Source organism: Argiope bruennichi, chromosome 9 (genome assembly GCF_947563725.1).
Source record: "Argiope bruennichi chromosome 9, qqArgBrue1.1, whole genome shotgun sequence".
Taxonomy (NCBI): domain Eukaryota; kingdom Metazoa; phylum Arthropoda; class Arachnida; order Araneae; family Araneidae; genus Argiope; species Argiope bruennichi.
The window spans coordinates 76,783,979-76,804,050 of NC_079159.1; the positions used below are offsets into that span (position 1 = coordinate 76,783,979).

Consider the following 20,072-nt stretch of genomic DNA (forward strand, 5'->3'; position numbering starts at 1 on the left):
TAATGTGGACATTGATTCATCGACAGTACACTGAAGGCAGATTGAAGCAGGAAGATATCAAGAATTCCAATTTAAAAAGAGTTGCATTGGAGAGGGAATATTTGTATTAAGTCAGAAAATATCAATTCTGGACTGTCCAAGACTGGAACAAAGTTGTATTCAATGAAAATATATATTTTTTTGTGCTGGGATTTCCAAAAACATTTATCAGTGTGAAAGCTATGGAAGCATCAGAAAAGTTATCTACTTATCCTAAATTACCTTCTGAAATTTAAAGACAGAAAATACATAATGTTATAAAAAAAATAAAATTTCAAATTCAAAAATTTATGACGGTCATTGTTTATTAAAGTCAGTATTATGGTACACATGAAAACTATGGACTTATTGAAATGATTTGATTGGGAAAACAAGCAGGACATTTTTCTGTGGATTATTCAACCATTATTTGCAGTATTTTTCATAAATTTAATTATATTATTTCAATAAATAATTCAGTATCATACTTAGAAAATGACTGAAATCCTACAATTATAATCATCAACAAATTGATAGATTTTTACTGGATATAGCGATTTCAAAATAGCTATATCCGGTGCATACTTTTTTTGTAGAAAATATATAATAAAGCAGTTGCATAAAAAATTACTATTAGTTTTAATTGTTAGTGGATTTGTTTCATTCATATTTAATTTTAATTATTTTTAAATTCAACATTGATTTTTCTTTGAATTTTTTTTTGGTCACCATTACAACCAGTGAGTATCAATTTATCTTCCACTCTGTCTTTTATTAAGCTTGAAAATAACTTACTTTTGCCTAACTGTATTTCAGATATATTCTTTTGTAATAAATATATATATTCTGTTAACCAAGTGGTCTTATTAAAATAATTTTATGAAAACTAATATTTACTGCTTTTTACAGGATTTGGACGCAGAGATGTTGTGGAACATCTTTTACAAAATGGAGCAAATGTCCATGCCAGGGATGATGGAGGCTTAATTCCTTTACATAATGCTTGTTCATTTGGTCATGCTGAAGTTGTACAGTTACTTCTAAAACATGGAGCAGATCCTAATGCTCGAGATAATTGGAACTATACTCCACTCCATGAAGCTGCTATTAAGGGAAAGACTGATGTTTGTATAGGTATAAAAAATTTATGTATACTTCACACTTTTAAAATATGGCTATTGTGAATATAAATATTACCTATCATTTAATCTAGAATGAATTTTTCAACATTTTTAAAATGAAATGCATGAAGGAGCCCTAAGTAAGAGCAAATGCTGGCTGGGACATAATGTTGTTAATTTTTGGCTTTTGCACTAATATATTATCTTCAATCACTTCCTCTACCTGCCAAAAAAAAAAATGGCATAGAAATTATATCTCTTTTCTTCCTTTTATTTATTTATTTATTTTGTTAAAGTTGCTAGGTTATCTATGTCCTCTTTTCCCAAAAAAGCTAGCAGCAAAGTCATTTGTACTATACTCCCTATTTCCTATCACTATTTTGCTTTTGTTAATTTTATTTTAGTCATTGTAGACATTTTACTTAATTTTTAATTTATACAGAAGTGTAGTCTTTTATCATATTTATTCTTCAGTGAAGTAAGGAAAAATTGATTGCAGGAGAATCAAACATATATATTTGAATCCTTTTGCAAAAGTATCATTTCTAAGTTTTCAAAAAGCATGCATAGAAATTTCTTCGGATTTTCTTTCTTTCATCTTTGTTTTTCAGGTGTTTGACTTGAGAAAATGAATAAAAATAACTTTAGAATAAAGATAGATATGCTTAAATATGTTTTTTTTTTTTTTACTTTATAACATATAGTTTTTACAATTGCAAGCTATTCTTAAAAGATTAATGGCAATAGAAATAAATAACATGATTTTTCCCAAATAGAAAACATTTTTTAATTGTTATCAATGTATGAAACAACACAAATTTATATCAAACAAAATGAATAAAAATCCATTCCAGTTTGTGTTGTTTAGAAACTATTGCTAAGTTTGAAAAATTGCCACCTGTGAGAAAAGAAACAAATTTTATATATCATTTCAAAATAAATATGTATTCAATGAATAAGAGACATATCATAAAACTTACTTTAAAATAAAAACAGTTTTCATTTAGTATAAAACACAATTTTTAAAACAAAAATATAATTTTTAGGAATTCTTTTTGTAACCCTAATATGTTTGATAAAAGTTGCTGGATCATTCAACATTAATATAATATCCTGCAATTTTATAATACTGTCACCAACTGTAGTTAGAAATTGTACCCTTTTGATGCTGTTTACTTTTATTTTCTCTGTTCATCTCTAATTCCAACAACTTTTTTTCAACTATTCAATTAGACAACTTATTTCTTAATGTCTATTGGTGAATTACAAATAATTTGTTTATACTGAATATTTTAACAATTCCTGAATATTGGTTCTGCCTATTTATTCCATTCAGAAAAACTGAAATTCTGTTCCCCTGTAGTTTTTGTTTTCCTTGTCTGAAACTTCACATAAAATTTTACCTTCTGCGATTCAGTTTTCAGTATGAAAAGGGTTAGAAAAAAGCAGATAATTGATTCTAAAGGGAAAAAATTATTTTAAAAAGATAAATATTGCATATTTTATATTATCTAACATCAATTGTGATTTGTCCTTTGTTAGGACTTATTGAGTGATTTGTTCTCACACAACTGTATTTTGTTAGAAAGAATATTAAACGTGCATTAAAATTATTTTATCATTGCTATCAGAAAGATTTTTTTATCTTTATGAAATTAAGAAAATCGATTCTAAAATATGTATGTGAAAATTATAAATAATGCTATATGCTAAAAAATATTGCTTACATTAATAAAATTTCTTTTAAATCTGTTAGTATTGCTCCAACATGGTGCAGATCCCAACATCCGTAACACAGATGGAAAAGCAGCTTTAGATCTGGCAGATCCTTCTGCAAGAGCTGTACTTGCTGGTGAATATAGAAAAGATGATTTACTGGAAGCAGCACGAAGTGGAAATGAAGAGAAATTGATGGCATTATTGACACCTCTTAATGTAAATTGTCATGCAAGTGATGGAAGAAAGGTAAAGAATTTTTTTAATCATCTTTATTTCAATTATTAAAAGATTAATATGGTTGATTTTTAAAGTATTAGAATTTATTGTTAAATGAAGGAACAAAGCAATATTTTTAATTTCCTTTCTGTACTAAATTAGAATTAGTATTTTTTTTTTCTATATTTTATTTATTTCATTTTCTTACTTCAGAATTATAATTATGGAAAAAAAAAATTTATTGGAAAGTTAAGTTCTCTTTTAAACCAAAAGTCCCATAATTTTCCTTTATAAAATTCTGCCTTGATAACAATTCTTTCACTCCAAGTGTGAAAGATTTTATGCAATAATTCTTGTGATTGTTAGCACAGAGCATATGGCACTCTGCTTGCTCAAGTTGCTCCTAGGACCCGCATGTTTTTCAGTGCTTTAGAAGCATGCTGAGAAAGCAATAGGATGCATATATGGACATTTTAATTTGCTTTTGGTATTATATTTATTTAAAGTATTCTTAAATATTACTATATATGTTATGCATCAATTTATTATATAAGATTTTTCAAATTTTAAAAAGCTGTTTCCTTACAAATTAAATCACAAACTTTGAAATTACAAAATGTACCATAATAAAACACTTTATACAGTATGATAAACGTACGTACTAGCTATACTGATCAATTGTTTCCGCATGCTTAGAATGTCAACATTCAGTTATTTTGCTAATCATTTGTCATAAGAATTCATAAGGCTTCATTACCCTGGTAACATAACAAAAATATTTGCCTCTGTTTGGTTATGCATTGATTCAGCAAAAAAACAGGAAAACGAGATATCACATGATCTGACCACAACATTCAGCCTGCTAAAAAAGAGAAATATTGAGACTCATATACAACGTTCAGCCTACTAAAAATGAGAAATATCATGATCCATCCACAACATTATGCGTACTAAAATGTGCTAAAAAAACAATTTGCTTTCCGCTATACTTTAGTGTTATTAAACTTTTCCCCAAAAATCAAATTTCTTTTTCTTTTTTCTTTTAGTCAACACCTTTACACTTGGCAGCTGGTTACAATCGTATAAGGATTGTACAGCTTCTTCTACAGCATGGAGCTGATGTGCATGCTAAGGATAAAGGGTGAGCTCTTTAAAGTTTATTTAAGTGAGAGTGTTTAAAGAGTGTTTTTATTTTTTTCATTTAATTATTATCACATTTTTTTCTAATATGACGTAATCGGTTGTATCAAAAATATTTGTAAATCTCTCTTTATTAATCAGCTTATGTGTTACTCAATTGTATTTAATTCTTGTGTTTATTATTATACTTAAAACTTGAAACATATAGTTAAAAGCTATTAATATCAATGAAAATAATTTTTACATTTAACTGTTTGCTAAGAATTGTAGAATTTTTTAAATTATTTCAGATATTTTGTAAAAATAAAAAAAAAATCATGATTTTACAGCTTTGGTATTAAAAAATTATTTATGAAATCAATTTATTTTAAAAATTGATATACAAATTTCAGTTTTGAAATGTGGTGTTTTTTATTTTTACTTTTGCCAATAAATATATATTGTATCTTATTTTTATATGTTTGCATGTAGAATGTTAAAAGAAATTTTATATATATTCATATAAAAGAACCAAATATAAAATTTAGGAGTTTATTATGTATTACATTTTTAAAAATTTAGTTAATATTCTAATACTGTATGAATAACTAATGTTCTTTAATAATTGTAAATTACTCTTTATAGAAGTGAAACAAATATTTGTATGCTCTTGAAGGTTAAAGCAGTTGAAAATTCAGAATGTTTTATAGAAAAATACTTCGCAACGGTTACTTAAAAGTACTCCCTTTTCATAAAATTTTGATGTAATATGCATTGTAAAACATATTTGTATTTAGTTTTCTATAGAGATAATATTCTTTTTGACCAATTTTCATTAGAAGGAACATTTTTTTTTTTTTTTTTTTTTTTTTGCATTTTTTTCAGTGTAATTATTTTTAAAAATGTTGGATGTGCTTAATATGAAATGCTGCACTTCAAATGTTATTAACTTGCCAGTTTTGGCAATCAGTTTAATTTGTAGGAAATACTGATTTTAATTGTAATTAAATCTCGTATGTATAATTTAAGACTCGTGGTTTCTTTCACATTGTATTTTGAAGTGTCAATTTGCATTAGACACTAAAGCCAAATTCTTAATAACCATATGCCTGTTTTGTTTCTTTATATGCTACCTATCCTTACAATTCTCATAAGTATAGTCAAAAATCTAATTGTCTGAGATCATGAAATATAAATCATTTCTTAATTATATATTTTCTTTCACTGTATTATAACTTCCCTTTCTTATTCCTCGTGTAAACTGCCTAGATAGTAAAATAAAATTTGTCGTCATAAGCTTTCAACAATAGAAAAAAATCATGAGATTAAGTATTTGATGAAACTATGTCAGCAATTTGAATTTCATTGCAACATTGAAAACTATTGTTGAAAATTATGTAATATATATATAAATAATTTAAACTGAATTAATTTCCTAATTTTTATCTTAATTTCACCCATATTAGTTTCATTTTAGAATGGTCTCTTATTTCCTGATCCAATTCCACCTTTTTTATTTAATTAATGCTACACGAGCTCTGTAAAACTGCCTTAATTAGCACTTTCACACGCTGCAAGTGAAGGAATAAAAATCTGTCAAGCTAAGCAAATTCTTTTAAAAGATACCTATATTTTTCTTTCTTAAGTCTGTCAAAGAATCCCTATCATTATCTCGCAGTATAAAATCACTCGGGGAAAATATTTTGGACCCTTCGCTTTTTTGCATTTGTATAGCGATTTGAACGGATGTCAGTTTCATCACTGCTTCTTTCTTGTATATAATTTTTGCCTCTTGGGGTGGAATAAATCGAGTTTTAAAATTTCAAAAGTGTCCTTTTTCTTTGGCCACAAATCTGCTTAAAATACATTTATATATTCAAAAATTGTAACAAAATCCATGAAACATTTGCTTGGCAATAAATTTGTAACATTAAAAAAGATATATTAATTTTTAAGTGGTGTAAAGATATTCTTATATTTTGGGTGTTATACTTTGAAAAAGTTATTGGAGAAAATTTCAAAGAAATCTCTATGGTGCACATTTTCATCTCCTATTCATTGATTTCTGTGTTAACTTTGATAGCTCTAGATCGAATAGTTTGCCTATAGAATCCTAACAGACACATCCTATTTTATTATTAGTAAAGATGGTATATAGATTCATGTTTACATAACCTGCTATTTAAATATATGTATTTGAAAATTTCATGAAAATATATTATATATTTTCAGTGAATCTGCATCATTTTATTTTGAATTATTTTTATATAATCGTTTACCATTAAAAACATACCTGTCATTTGTATAAAATACATATTTTCTTTTGCAGAGGTCTTGTTCCATTACACAATGCATGTTCTTATGGACATTTTGAAGTTACTGAAATACTCATTAAGGTTGAATATTCTTTTTCAAAATCTTCTTTATAATTAGTTTTATTTCTTGAATTCGGTTCTCCATACTCAACCTTTTGTTTTTATTGTAGCATGGTGCCAATGTGAATGCTGTGGATTTATGGGCTTTCACTCCTATCCATGAAGCAGCATCAAAAGCTCGCATTGAAGTTTGCTCTTTGCTTCTCAGTCATGGAGCAGATCCAACCACTACAAACTGTCATGGCAAATCCGCAATTGATCTGGCATCAGCAAGAGAACTTCCAGAAAGACTTAATTGTGAGTTTATTCTCTTTTTATAAAAATCGAAAAAATATTTTTTCCTTAAATATTCTGCCGAAAAGAATTGATATGCCATTTTATCACCTGTTGAACATAAGTTTTGGAAAAATTTTGACGAGGCAAAAAGTATTTTTGTGATAATAATTAGACAGTAACTTATAGTGAATTGAGAAAGACCTTCTGAAACAGCTGAAACATTCTTCCCTTTACTTTCTCATATACATTCTCAGTCTATACTTTCTTTCCTCCTTTGCATCCCTGAATGTAGAATCCCTTAATTGGAATATTATACGGGATATTGATAATCTGAATGTTTCATCAAAATTGTGATTTTGGATTTTCGATGATAGCAATACTTGCTTTTTATATATTTTATATACAAAAAAATAAAAAGGAACTATTTTCATTGTTTTGATAAGTATTCAAGTCTAGCACTTCAGTAAGTTCATGTAGAGAATTTGTTGTCTAAATTTCCATTTTTTTACTTCTCAGAGGATTTATGTATGAGGGCAATAATGCTAATAATTTCTGAAGTTCAGCAAAATCATGGTTTAAAGCATCATTCTCAACGTTCTTAGCTGAAATTGAAGGAATGCCATTTTCAGCTTCATCAAGAATGTATGAGGCTTTCTAGTTGAAAAATTGTATCCTAGAATATATCATTTGCTGTAAAAAAACTGAGAAAATTCTATCAAACTCTTTAATTAATCTTTTTTCATCTGTAAGTATTTGTTGGCTTTAATATTTTATTTAAATTCCTTTATATATATATATATATTACCTGTAAAAGCAATTTAAAATAATTTTTCTATATATTAATATATCTAATTAAATGTGCACTAAGTTTTAATATTTACTTAACATCATTTTATCTTAAACGTTTATTTTTAAGCCTTAAGATTTTGTGCGATACTATTTATATTATTCTTTAAGTTTTCTTTGAAAGACATTCATTCAATTCATTAAAATCTCATTTGAAACACTTTTAAAACATATCAAATATACATATATTATATTATTCAACACTCTATTAAAATTTTATATCAAGAAAATTGAATCATTTTAAATTCACCTTTTGTATGTTATTAGTTTGTAAACATTTGTTAAGAGATTTTTGAATAAGCCACCTCCCTCCCCTCCCAAAAAAAAATACATTACATTGCTAGTTTATTATGGAAATTTTACTTGCTGGGTTTTTTTTTTTTTTTTTCCTGTGTTGAAAATATTTACAAGTTATGACATTCTTGATCTTCTCCATATCTACATTGCCATGATTCTTTTCTTTCCTGTTTCAGATGAATTCAAAGGTCATTCTCTGTTAGAGGCAACACGTCTTGCAGATCCTGCTAGAGTCAAAAAAGCCTTAACTTTAGATGTGATAAATTTTAAGCATCCTTTCACTCATGATACACCTCTTGTAAGTGTCTGTTTTCTTTTTATCTTAAACAAAGTGCTTCATTTGAAAAAATTAATTTAATTTATATAATTCTTTAAATTTCTTTTGTAATTCTTATAGCATTGTGCTGCTGGTTCACCCTATCCCAAGCGAAAGCATGTGACAGAAATTTTAATTAGGAAAGGTGCAAGTCTGAATGAAAAAAATAAAGAGTAAGATATCTTCTAATGTCATTAATTTAGTCATTTTAGAAATTAAATTGCTCTTAATTGTATTGTATTTATTTTTGTGAACTGTGTTAATTTAATATTCACGATAATTGATCAGTTTGTAAGTAGGAGAATTACTGCGAGTTAAATCTAAAATAATATTTATTTGTTTGACATTTTTATAACCTCTTTTAATTTAAAAGCAAGGAATGTTTTAAAAAGTAATTTATCATTATTTTTTTCTATGTTTTTATATTTATGTTTCACTAATTTAATTGGACATAACATAATTGATATAATAATTATTTATATCAATTATGAAATGACATTTATTCAAGTGATAAAAGAATTGCTTTTTTTTTTCAATTTTGTTCACCAAAAGTAATTATATTTTTATAGCTTCTAATTACTTGAAACAATACCTTTACACGCTAAATAACATTGTGATTTAAGCATAAAATGGCTTATTATGCTAGTCTTTTTTTTTAAGGATATTTATAGAATTGCAACATAAGGTGTTTGCAAAACCTCTCTCATATCGCTAAACGAGGAATAATCTGTTTACAATTTTTTTTCCTTATTATAAAGTTTACATTTCTCTCTAAATCCATAACTTATGTCCTTTACATTTAGGGTGAATTTGTGATATTGCTTAAATGCTTTGATTTGGATTAAATGTGAGTCCAGTATTAATGATTTATAAAGTCTGTTGCATTCTATGAATTATGAAACTACACAATCGAAGTACAGTTTTGTTGTTGTTATGTTTGAAATATATGTATCATTTCTCTTTATAATTCACATATTCAAGAAATCATAAAATATATTCAATTTCTACTTATCAATACAATACACCTCATATATGATAGTATCATTTTCCATTGCAAAATAAAATTTGCCATATGGATCAATAATAAGTTTTTGAATTTTTTTACGGTGATAATTTTACTTATTATGTTAAAAAGGTTATTTTTTGTTCGTTCCTTTATGTTAAATTGAAATTGATTTGAAAAACATGCATAATTATGTGAGAACATCATTCAAGATACTTTTTTTTCTAAAAGTTTGCTGTAATTTATATCTTTTTAGGTTTTTGACACCTCTTCATGTAGCTGCAGATAAATCTCATTATGATGTTATTGACGTCCTACTTAAACATGGAGCAAAGGTATATCCGTATAATCATTAAAATTGGTTATCTTATTTTTCTTGCTTATTTTATTGATTTATTCTCGTGTAAGTTTAGCCACTAGATAGATTTTTCTTGTTACAAAATAGTGTTGCGTGATATTAAATGTTGTCTGATTAGTTTTTCTTCATTAGCAATGAATAAATACATAGAGAAAGGACATATCCATCATATTAATAAGCAGATTCATTTTAGCCAGTTTATTACTTTTTAATAAATGATATTTCAATCATTTGAAAGATAATACATTCCTTTTATTGTATAATTATTTCAGCTTTTCATGCAATTAATTTTGAATAAATATTGTTTATACATTTGTCTTTTTAATATGTACTTTGAGAATTTACTTTCAAAATGAACTTCTTTTAATCATGTCGGTAAAAAACAGCTTATAATTAATTACTACTTCAGTAAAATTAATCAATAAATCTTAAATAATTACATGAAATTCTGAACTCTCCATTGCTTTGAACATATTTCAAGTGGACAGTAATATTTAGTATCAAAGATGTATGCTTACATTTAAGAAAGATTAATATGTATGTATTTTTTATAAACATTTCTAATTATAATTTGAGAATTCCATCTAGGCAGCTGTCTAAGGCCACTATGCTCAAATAAAGCTGCATTTAAATTTATTAAAGGAAAATTGTTGCTGGCTATTGCCTATTAATAGAGGAGTCTAATAATGCATACTGCCTTAGGCTGCAAAATATTTAAATCTGCCACTTGCATTACGAAAAATAAATTTATCATGAATAAAAATTACTCTTCTTCTGCTGCCATTCTTGCTATTATTTGCACTGAAATAATAAATTAATTCGAGTTGATACATGGTAGTACAAGGTACTACAAGGTATGATATACAATATGTACTATCTTGATACTATAATTTACATTATACATGTATTCTTTATTACTATATGCTGAATTTCTTTTTAATAATTTTTTGATATTTATTTATTTAAATTTAAATTTTTATTTTATTGATTTTGCTTTAAAATGAGTTTTATGTGGAACCTAAATATGTTCGCTTCTTTAAAGGTTAATGCTCTAGATGCTCTTGGTCAGACAGCATTACACAGATGTGCCCGTGAGGGCAATATACAAGCTTGTAGATTATTGCTATCTTACAATGTAGATACCTCAATTATTAGTTTACAAGGTTATACAGCTGCTCAAGTTGCTAATGAAAGTGTTCAAAAGTTACTAAGTGGTATGTTGTTTTATTCTTTCCTTTAATAATTTGAATAAATAAATGTTTGTTATAAATAATAATTTTAAAAAATTGCTTGAACTGAAAATAAAATTAAAACTCTTGAAAGGTTGCTATATTTTTGAAGAAGCTTTCTATCCTTTTTTAGGTAAACATTTTTTTTCTGTTAGAATTAAATATAACCTGTATTACTTTTTTTGTTAAATATTTATTTTTATTTTTCCCTTCATTTTATTTTATTTATTTATTTATTTATATTTTTTTATAGAACCAACAAATTCAAATATGGACATAGAGTATCAGTTATTAGAAGCAGCTAAAGCTGGTGATACAGAAGTTGTGAAGGTACTGTTTTTTTAAAAATAGTTTTATAAATGTAAATTTTTTAAGCTTCATTAGATATATAAATTAAAATCTACTATTTTTATCAGTTGAAATTCCCAAAAGTGTAATAAAACTGTAGGATTTTTTTAAAACTTTTTTTAATTAAAATTTCAAATAAGTGTAAAAAATTTAAAAAAAGGTAAGTAAATTTTCTACAAATGGATAGATTAATTCTTTTAAGCATTAAGTATATCAAAATTTGTGTATCTTTAAATAGTACACATAAAATAATTGAAAACCATTAAATATGTATATTAGGTTTTCATCTTTTGAAGTTAAATGTATCATATTAAAAAAATAAATAGTAGTAACATTAAATGACAAATGTGTTTATAGAAAAAAATTTAGTTATTAAAGTTTTCAAAATTTCTATTTAGATTAATTTTTTGTTGTTGGTTTTCAAAATAAGTATTTAATTTGCAACAGAAAAAATTCTATTCAATTTTTTACAAAACATAAATGTATGTTTGTGATAGAACTGGATGTGTACTGTTTTGCTTTTCTCTAGAACTGAATATTTTAATTGCAGTACATTATTTTACTATATTTCAATGCATTTTTCCATGCAATTCATCTTAGTTTATGAATTTTACTAAATAATATTATTTTTGTGCAGAGGATATTAGCTACACATCTTCCTGTTGTAAACTGCCGAGATGTTGATGGTAGGCAATCTACTCCATTGCATTTTGCAGCTGGATACAACAGGGTTTCTGTAGTAGAATATCTTCTTCAACATGGTGCAGATGTACATGCTAAGGACAAAGGGTAGGTGAAGTCCCATTTGTTTATACATCCTCAAAGAAGTATGAAAATAAACTAAATATATTAAAATATTGTATAAGCAGTATTAGGAACTTTTAAAAACAAAATAGAGTCTAATGATAGACTGTAAATTAATGTTGCTTGTACCATGTTGTTAAATTTTTAGAACTAGGCATATCTTGCATTTGGCTTAAGAATGGATAGACATAGCTTGCATTTGATCTGCAAGAATATCTTAATGATTTGAAAAAATATTTTTTATATTGTTTGAATCAATTAAGGAGGCTACTGAAAATTAGTGTCTGATTTTTTATACAGTCTTATAAATTGGTCATTTTTAGTCAAATATTCTGGATGCACTGACATTTGTTCATTTTTAGATATTATAAACACTTCTCTGTAATTAAAACGGATTAAATTATGAAATTTTGAATCAATTATTTCTTCAAGAAAGCACAGCCTATTGATTGATAAATCTCCCTGAAACAGATAATAAAATGGTCCAAAAATATGATATTCAAATTGTTTGTGTGTGTGTGTTTAATATATATACAAATATGAATTAGGATAAAAATACACATTTTAATTTTGACATAAACAATTTAAAACATATCTCCAAAGGAAGCATATACTTATTTATAACGAATTAGCTTTTGGGTTATATTTAGAGTTAGCATTCTGTAACGTGGCTTAATTTTGTACATCATACATTTTATAATTTGGTTTGTTTGCAAATGTTTGTTTATATAGCAAATAAGAATTAGTTATCCAGTTATGTATATGTTATGTTCTAAATCATGAATATTATTCCTTTATGATTCTCATTAGTGATATATCATCTGATTGATGATATGTATTACAATGCATATATATTTTAATAAAATGTGGAAATGCATATTTAGATTTTATTTTATTATCAAAAAATGCTATAAATAAAAAGTAAAAATACAGCTATGAAAAATTTATAAACAGTAATTGATAGTTGTATGAATATCCATCCAAAGAAAATCTGTCGCATCTAGTTTAAGGGATTGGAATTGATACTTTGGGGTGTGATATCCAAATTTTTAATCTTATTACCTAAATTTTTTATAAAGAATTTTCTGAATATTTTTAAGCACATATGTAATCTGTATTTCCTTTTCAGTGGTCTTGTACCCCTGCACAATGCATGCTCATATGGTCATTATGAGGTAGCTGAATTGCTTGTTAAGGTATGAAACTGCTATTGCTTTTTATATTCAAATTTTTGCTCAAGTGGTCGATTTTTCAATATTAGATGTATCTTTCCATTTAATTAATTTTATGTGGCATTAGCATAATTATTCCTTAACAAGGAATTCTGTAATTTAAATAAAACCTATTGGTATATATGGTGCATTTACTTAATTTAGATTTATTTTTTGCTTTATTATAATTTTTTAAATCTTGCTCTATCTTTATTTTTTTATTTACTATTTATTTTACTTTTTTGTTAATTAAAATACAATTCTGTATAATTTTTTTTTCATAAATCTGTGTAAGCATAATGATATCAGCAAAAATTTTCATACATTCTTAAAAATATTTTGATTAGATATTTTATTTTATTCATTTATTTATTAATGGTTTATTTTTTTTAATTATTTATTTAGTAAAATTTCTGCAATTTTCAAATTTAAGAAATTTCTTATTAAAATCTCATAATTGTTGGTATTTACAATTGATATTTGTTTGTTTAGTAGTAATTGATATTGATATATTTAGTAATTGATATTGATTTTGTTTAGTAGCATGCTGTTATCAAATAAATGACTGAATAAAAATATTTGATTCCTTCCAAATAAAGCCTTGAAAACAAATTAAAAGAAAATACAAACCTTTTGAACTAATGAAATTATATGCATTTCATAAGTGTGGATCTTTGTGTTTCTACTCAAAAATTTTTTTGATTTAAAAAAGTGATTACATACAAGGTGAAATTATTAAATTCAAAATTTTGAAGTATGACTCTAAATAGTGAATAGATAATTCAATATATAAAGAAAAGAATTTTAAAATCTAATTAAATATTTCGTTTTAATTATTCTCAGTGTTAAATTTTTACTATTAGGTATGCAGTCGTGTTTTTAAAATGACATTTTTTCCCCCAATATTTATAGATTTCAGAAATTTTAAATTATTAGAGAATTTTAATTAAAATTATACATGTATGTTACTGAATTAAAGAATAATATTTACTATTAATATAGATTATCAATGCTAGTAATAAATTGTGTATGTGAAAATATGTAGCAATGACTTTGTATATCTATAAAAAATATATTCATTTTCAAAAACTTTTTATTTTGTTATTAAAGATCAATTACTGATAAATTAAATTAAAAATGTGTTTCTTAGCATATCACATTTGTTACATGAATAAAACTTTATTTTAATATATTTCATATAACCTAAAAGCTTTAATATAAGTGCAAAACAGCCAGTTTGTTATTCAAAATAAAACTTGTAGTAGTATTTTTCAAATTTGGCTTTTAAAAATTTTTTTAGTCTTTTGACTAATTTTTTAAATATGTTTTTTTAACTTAGGAATGGCTAATACCTATAAAATTAAATTGTATTAAAATTCATATTAATGTTATTCAAAATAAATGACTAGACCTTTTTATTACATTTAAAATAAATAATTAAATACTTTTGTGATAGCTAAATTGTATATAAATTATATTAAATATATTTATTTTTTTTTGTATCTTAGAGATTTTGCTAAATTGAAACAATGACCATAATTTAGTAATAAATTATTATAATATTTTTATAAATTCATTTATAATATTTAAAATGTGTTAAGTATTAAACTAATGTGCTCAGTTCATTTTTTTTTTTTTTTTTTTTTTATTTCCTTTCTTTAGTATGGTGCTAATGTAAATGTTGCTGATTTATGGAAATTTACACCCTTACATGAGGCAGCTGCTAAAGGAAAATATGAGATTGTTAAACTACTCCTGAAGGTATTTTTTTTAACTTGCTCCTAAAGTAAATATTTATTTTAACCAAATTGTCATAAACTCAGTATTTGCAATTTGTGAATATGACTTTTTTTTTTAACAGCATGGAGCAGATGCTTCTAAAAAGAACCGTGATAGCCACACACCTTTAGATTTAGTTAAAGAAGGAGATCAAGATGTTGCAGATTTATTAAGAGGTAATTCATCCAGATTTTTACATAAATGATAATTATTACATAGGTTGAATTAAATATTTAAATATAAATTATTTTTCCAATTTTGGCTTTTTAAGGTTGAAATACATATTAATGCTTACTTTTATTCGTTTAGGTGATTCAGCTCTATTAGATGCTGCAAAGAAAGGTAATCTTAATAGAGTTATGAAGTTAGTAACTCCAGAAAATATCAATTGCAGAGATTCTCAAGGTCGAAACTCTACACCACTACATCTGGCAGGTGAGTTTACTTTATAAGTCAACTTGATATTTAATGAAGCTCATTTGTTTAATGAAGCACCTGACATAGAACTACTGCTAAGGAAGTTTTTAAAATTTGAAAATAATAATGTTTCATTAGTTAATGGATTTTATTTGATTTGTATAAAAATATCTGCCATTATAAGTCTGATTAATTTGTTGATATTTATTAAGCAACGAATTTTACTTATACAGATATTTTTATTTCTGGCTTATTTTACATTTTGTTAGTGAATTTTTGTAATTTTTGGTAGTTTTATGTATACATTCTGGTTTATCCATTTTTAGCTGGTTACAATAACTTGGATGTTGCTGAATTTCTGCTTGAACATGGAGCTGATGTCAATGCTCAAGACAAAGGAGGCTTAATACCCTTACATAATGCTTCTTCTTATGGGGTAAAATATTGATTAACTATTTGGCCTAATTATTATACCATTATGTTTTTAAAAAGCTATTAATTTTAAAATTTTGAATTTATTCTTTGAATTAGAAATAATAAAGGTTTTTTTTTTAATTTTATAATCAATTTTATAGATTTACTTTTGATTTTTAAAAGTATCTGATTAATTTACTTTATAAATTAATCAGATCAGCAAAGAACAGATAAATTTTTACTGTTCCAGATTATTTGATATAATAATAACCACATTTCTTGTACAGTTTAATATTTTTTTTCTCATCTCACTCTTTTTAAGTGATATAATACTGTAAGTCCTTTTAATAAAGGTTTTAAAAGTAGATGTAAGCCTTTAAAGAACAAAAAGGTACACAAGGAGTCATGCTTACATTTGTCTCATTTTGTTCCAGAAATTATTTATAGTACTAAAACTAAAAAAATGTCACTTATTGCCATCAGTTTCCATTCTCATTTGTAATCATTTGCTTATAATTATCTATTAATCTATCTTACAGCTATTTCACTTCTTCCTCGATAATATTAGCAAATGATAATAATTTACAATCTTGCAAATCTTACTCACTGAGTAGCTTCTTCTTTCATTTATACTGAGGTTCTCATTATCTAACTATGTGTTAGATGTCTGAATACATATTTGAAAGAAAAAAAATGTCTTTATTTATCTGAATCTTTTGCTAAGTTGTATGATATCCAACTTGATCACACCCAAAGTTTTGTTCACTGATCAGCCTCCATAGTTTTTTTTCTAAGTATTTATTAATTATTGTATTTCTTTTTTAATAATGTTTCCTGTTATTAATATTTTTTCAATTAGCTTGTTCTGTCCATAAAATTGGAAAACTCTCTGAATGACGCTCCATATTTTTTGTGTATATGTTCTAAAAAAAATTATTTTCAGTGTGTTATTTTTTTCTGAGTACATTTAGGAGGTTAAAAAAAAGATCGTATTTTCTATTTCTGACCAATGATTTTTATTTGTATATTGAAAGGTTGTTATTGTAAAAAGTAAAATATGGGATCACGATTTCATTGATGTTTTGTTTTTAGCACTTAGACATAGCTGCTCTTCTAATAAAGTACAATACTGTTGTGAATGCTACTGATAGATGGGGCTTCACACCTTTACATGAAGCAGCTCAAAAAGGCAGAACACAACTTTGTGCATTACTGGTAAGTCAATATTATTATTTTTTTATATTGTTGATAAACATGACATATCTTAAACATATTTTTAAGCATAATTTTCAAAGTACATTATGAAGAATTTTCTTTTTATAATTATATTAAATATACTCTTCCTTTTCCTTTCATGTCTTAAAAAGTTATGTTTTATAATTTTAAAGAAATTAAAGTATAATCTGAATATTATATATCAATAAAATATATAAATAGAACTTTTATCTGATATTTAAATCTAGAGTTCCCCTGTTTAATTAATTTCATAATGGAAATTTAACAAATTTTATTTTTTATTACAGCAGAGTTTTGCTTTTTATGAAGTGATATTTTATAATGCAGTTTGTTAACTGAAAATGTTATGGATGTTATGCAAAACTAAAAATGTTACTAGTTATAGTTATGGATGTTATGTAATGGATTTACAAAGGAATTTTTTTTGATAATCTTTTTATTGTCTGCTTAAAACTAATATTATAAATGTTATATTTATTATGTAAAATGATTTTTTTTAATTGAATATATTTTTTTAATGTCTTGTAAAGTGTTGAACTATTCTAGTAACCATTTCATAAGATTTTCCTAACTATTATGGCAAATTTTCATAAGAGGCTTGGGGAATTATGCCATAAAAATTGTTTTAAAAATAATAAAAATTATATCCAATATTTTACATTATTTATTTATTATATTTCAATTTTTTAACTAGTTGCATTCGAGATTGATTATCTATTATTGAATTAAAATTATTAATTATTCTTAACATTATTTAATAATTGTTAATCTAAAAATTATTGAAATAAAATTTTATTTATCTAAATGCTAATTTATTTCATTAATCTAATCATTGTAGACTGTATGATTTAAATAAATTTGCATTCATTTATTTTTTTAGTTAGCACATGGTGCAGATCCAACAATGAAAAATCATGAAGGTCAAACACCATTTGATCTTGCTACAGTAAGAACTTTATATTTTAAATTTGATTATGAAATCTGTCTTACACTCTTTTAAGTTTGTCTGGTTTTATCAGATGTGCTTTATTATGTTCATTTGATATATTGTATTAAAAGAGTTATAAATATGCTTACAAGTTTATTTCATTTAAGAAAACATTTGATTCTTTAGTCTGTATTAATTAACTATAAATAAAAGTTATTTACTTTAATTTTTTAATGGTCTATTAAATTAGAAGAAAGTGTTTGGGTAAATTTATTACCTTTCACAAATTCTGATTTATAATTTATAACATTCAAAGATTATTAATATAGATAGTTTTATGATATAAAGTTAATCATCTTTGAATACTGACAGCCTAAATGTATGTAGTCTCTTAAATGTGTGTGTTTTTTTTTACGTGCATGTGAAGTTTTTGAGTCAAAAGTCACCCATAAAACTTTCTTCTTTTCAATCCATCAAGTTTTACTTCCTGCAAGGAGCCTCTAATAAATATTTATATGTAATTTATATATTTTTAAAAAATTTTATATTGAAAAATTTAGAACTGCACCAATGTTAAAGTCAAAATAATATGTTAAACTTTTAATTGTTTTAAAAAAAAAAGTAAATAAAACACGGAATTTCTAAATTCCCTACCAAAAAAAAAAAAAAAAACTGAATTTGGCAGATATTATTAAAAGTACAAAAATCAAAAAGCATTTAACTTTTTGAAATTAGCTAGATTTTTTTTTAGCAGCACAAAAAAATCATAGAAATTTTTAAAAAATTATTTTTATTTAATAAATTTTAAAAATTTGTTGTGTTACTAATAAAATTAAAGATGTGCATACTAGCTTGTTGAATTTGTATTCTGATATATTTCATATTATTTAAATGAGAGCTCAATCATCCCATATATTTATTTATATAAATAATAAATATTTTCAAACCTGGAATGAAATATACTTTTATGTGAAATTTATTTATCCTTCATTCCCTCCCAATCTCTTTTAAGGCTGAAGATGTTAAATGCTTACTTATGGATGCTATGCCTCCAACTACCTTACCACCCACTACTAAGAGTAGTGCTATTGGAGCATCTGCATTACCTATCATAGGATCTCCTAGGTAAATGATTCTTATTTTGTACTTAAACATTACAAAATTTTATTTAATCTATGTGTGTCGATAATTTTTTCTCAATTTGCAGTTAAATTTGAGACATCTTTTTCTATTAAAATGATGACTTTCCAATTTTTGAATAATTTTTAATCTATTTATTTATCAATTCAATTAAATGGTTATTTTATGTGTTACAATTCATTTTACTGTCAATTTTAATGAATAGTTCAATAAAATTGCTAATATTCAAGCTAAATTGATTTTAATATTAAAATATTCTTACCAAATAATAATTGTTGTGTTTCAGGCTCGCATTCACATAGACACTGTCAATTGTAAAATTGACAAAAATCTCCTTATGAAAATATTCATTAATTCTATTTATTTGGTTTTTATTTCAGTGTTTCATCTCCACCAATTTCAAGCTTCCCGGTTGCACTGGAGGCCGACATTCCACTTTCGCTCAATCTTTTTTCATCGCAGAAAGCTTCTGCAATCATGTCAGCTTCAGGATCTCAACATGGAGATGGATGTGTGGACTTTGATAGAGCAGAAGCACCCGACCCCACAATGGAGAATGTGGGCATATCTGGTTTTCTCATGAGCTTAGGTCTAGAGCACTTATCTGATACTTTTGAGAAAGAGCAGGTCAGTTTTTTTTGTTTTTTTTTATCAATATCAACTGGTTGCAGATAAACATTTTAGAACTAACTACCATTTCATAAATTTTGAATTAAATTCTACTGTATATAGCAATGATGGGCATTAAGTCAATCACGTTTGATTGATAGACCACCAAGACATTTTGGGGTGGCCATCTTTACAAAGAATATTAAAAGAAAAATATTTATAGAATAATAACGAAAAATTTCTGATGATTTGTTTAAAAATGGATACACATTAAACAAAGATAAATATTATGA

The 20,072-nt window shown here is 25.2% G+C and overlaps 1 protein-coding gene across 1 annotated transcript in view; it reads left to right on the forward strand.

Moving 5' to 3' along the window:
- The window catches only part of LOC129985314 (poly [ADP-ribose] polymerase tankyrase-2-like), a 32,681-nt gene that overhangs the window by 2,748 nt on the left and 9,861 nt on the right, over window positions 1–20,072 (forward strand). The window contains exons 2-21 of the mRNA XM_056095298.1: window positions 928–1,152; window positions 2,896–3,104; window positions 4,121–4,215; window positions 6,523–6,589; window positions 6,679–6,865; window positions 8,164–8,285; window positions 8,385–8,476; window positions 9,563–9,641; window positions 10,707–10,878; window positions 11,147–11,223; window positions 11,879–12,030; window positions 13,175–13,241; window positions 14,919–15,017; window positions 15,118–15,211; window positions 15,345–15,470; window positions 15,779–15,888; window positions 16,959–17,081; window positions 17,983–18,048; window positions 19,043–19,155; window positions 19,551–19,797. Coding sequence (XP_055951273.1) covers window positions 928–1,152; window positions 2,896–3,104; window positions 4,121–4,215; window positions 6,523–6,589; window positions 6,679–6,865; window positions 8,164–8,285; window positions 8,385–8,476; window positions 9,563–9,641; window positions 10,707–10,878; window positions 11,147–11,223; window positions 11,879–12,030; window positions 13,175–13,241; window positions 14,919–15,017; window positions 15,118–15,211; window positions 15,345–15,470; window positions 15,779–15,888; window positions 16,959–17,081; window positions 17,983–18,048; window positions 19,043–19,155; window positions 19,551–19,797 — 2,522 coding nt within the window. The remainder of the gene's footprint in view (window positions 1–927; window positions 1,153–2,895; window positions 3,105–4,120; window positions 4,216–6,522; window positions 6,590–6,678; window positions 6,866–8,163; window positions 8,286–8,384; window positions 8,477–9,562; window positions 9,642–10,706; window positions 10,879–11,146; window positions 11,224–11,878; window positions 12,031–13,174; window positions 13,242–14,918; window positions 15,018–15,117; window positions 15,212–15,344; window positions 15,471–15,778; window positions 15,889–16,958; window positions 17,082–17,982; window positions 18,049–19,042; window positions 19,156–19,550; window positions 19,798–20,072) is intronic.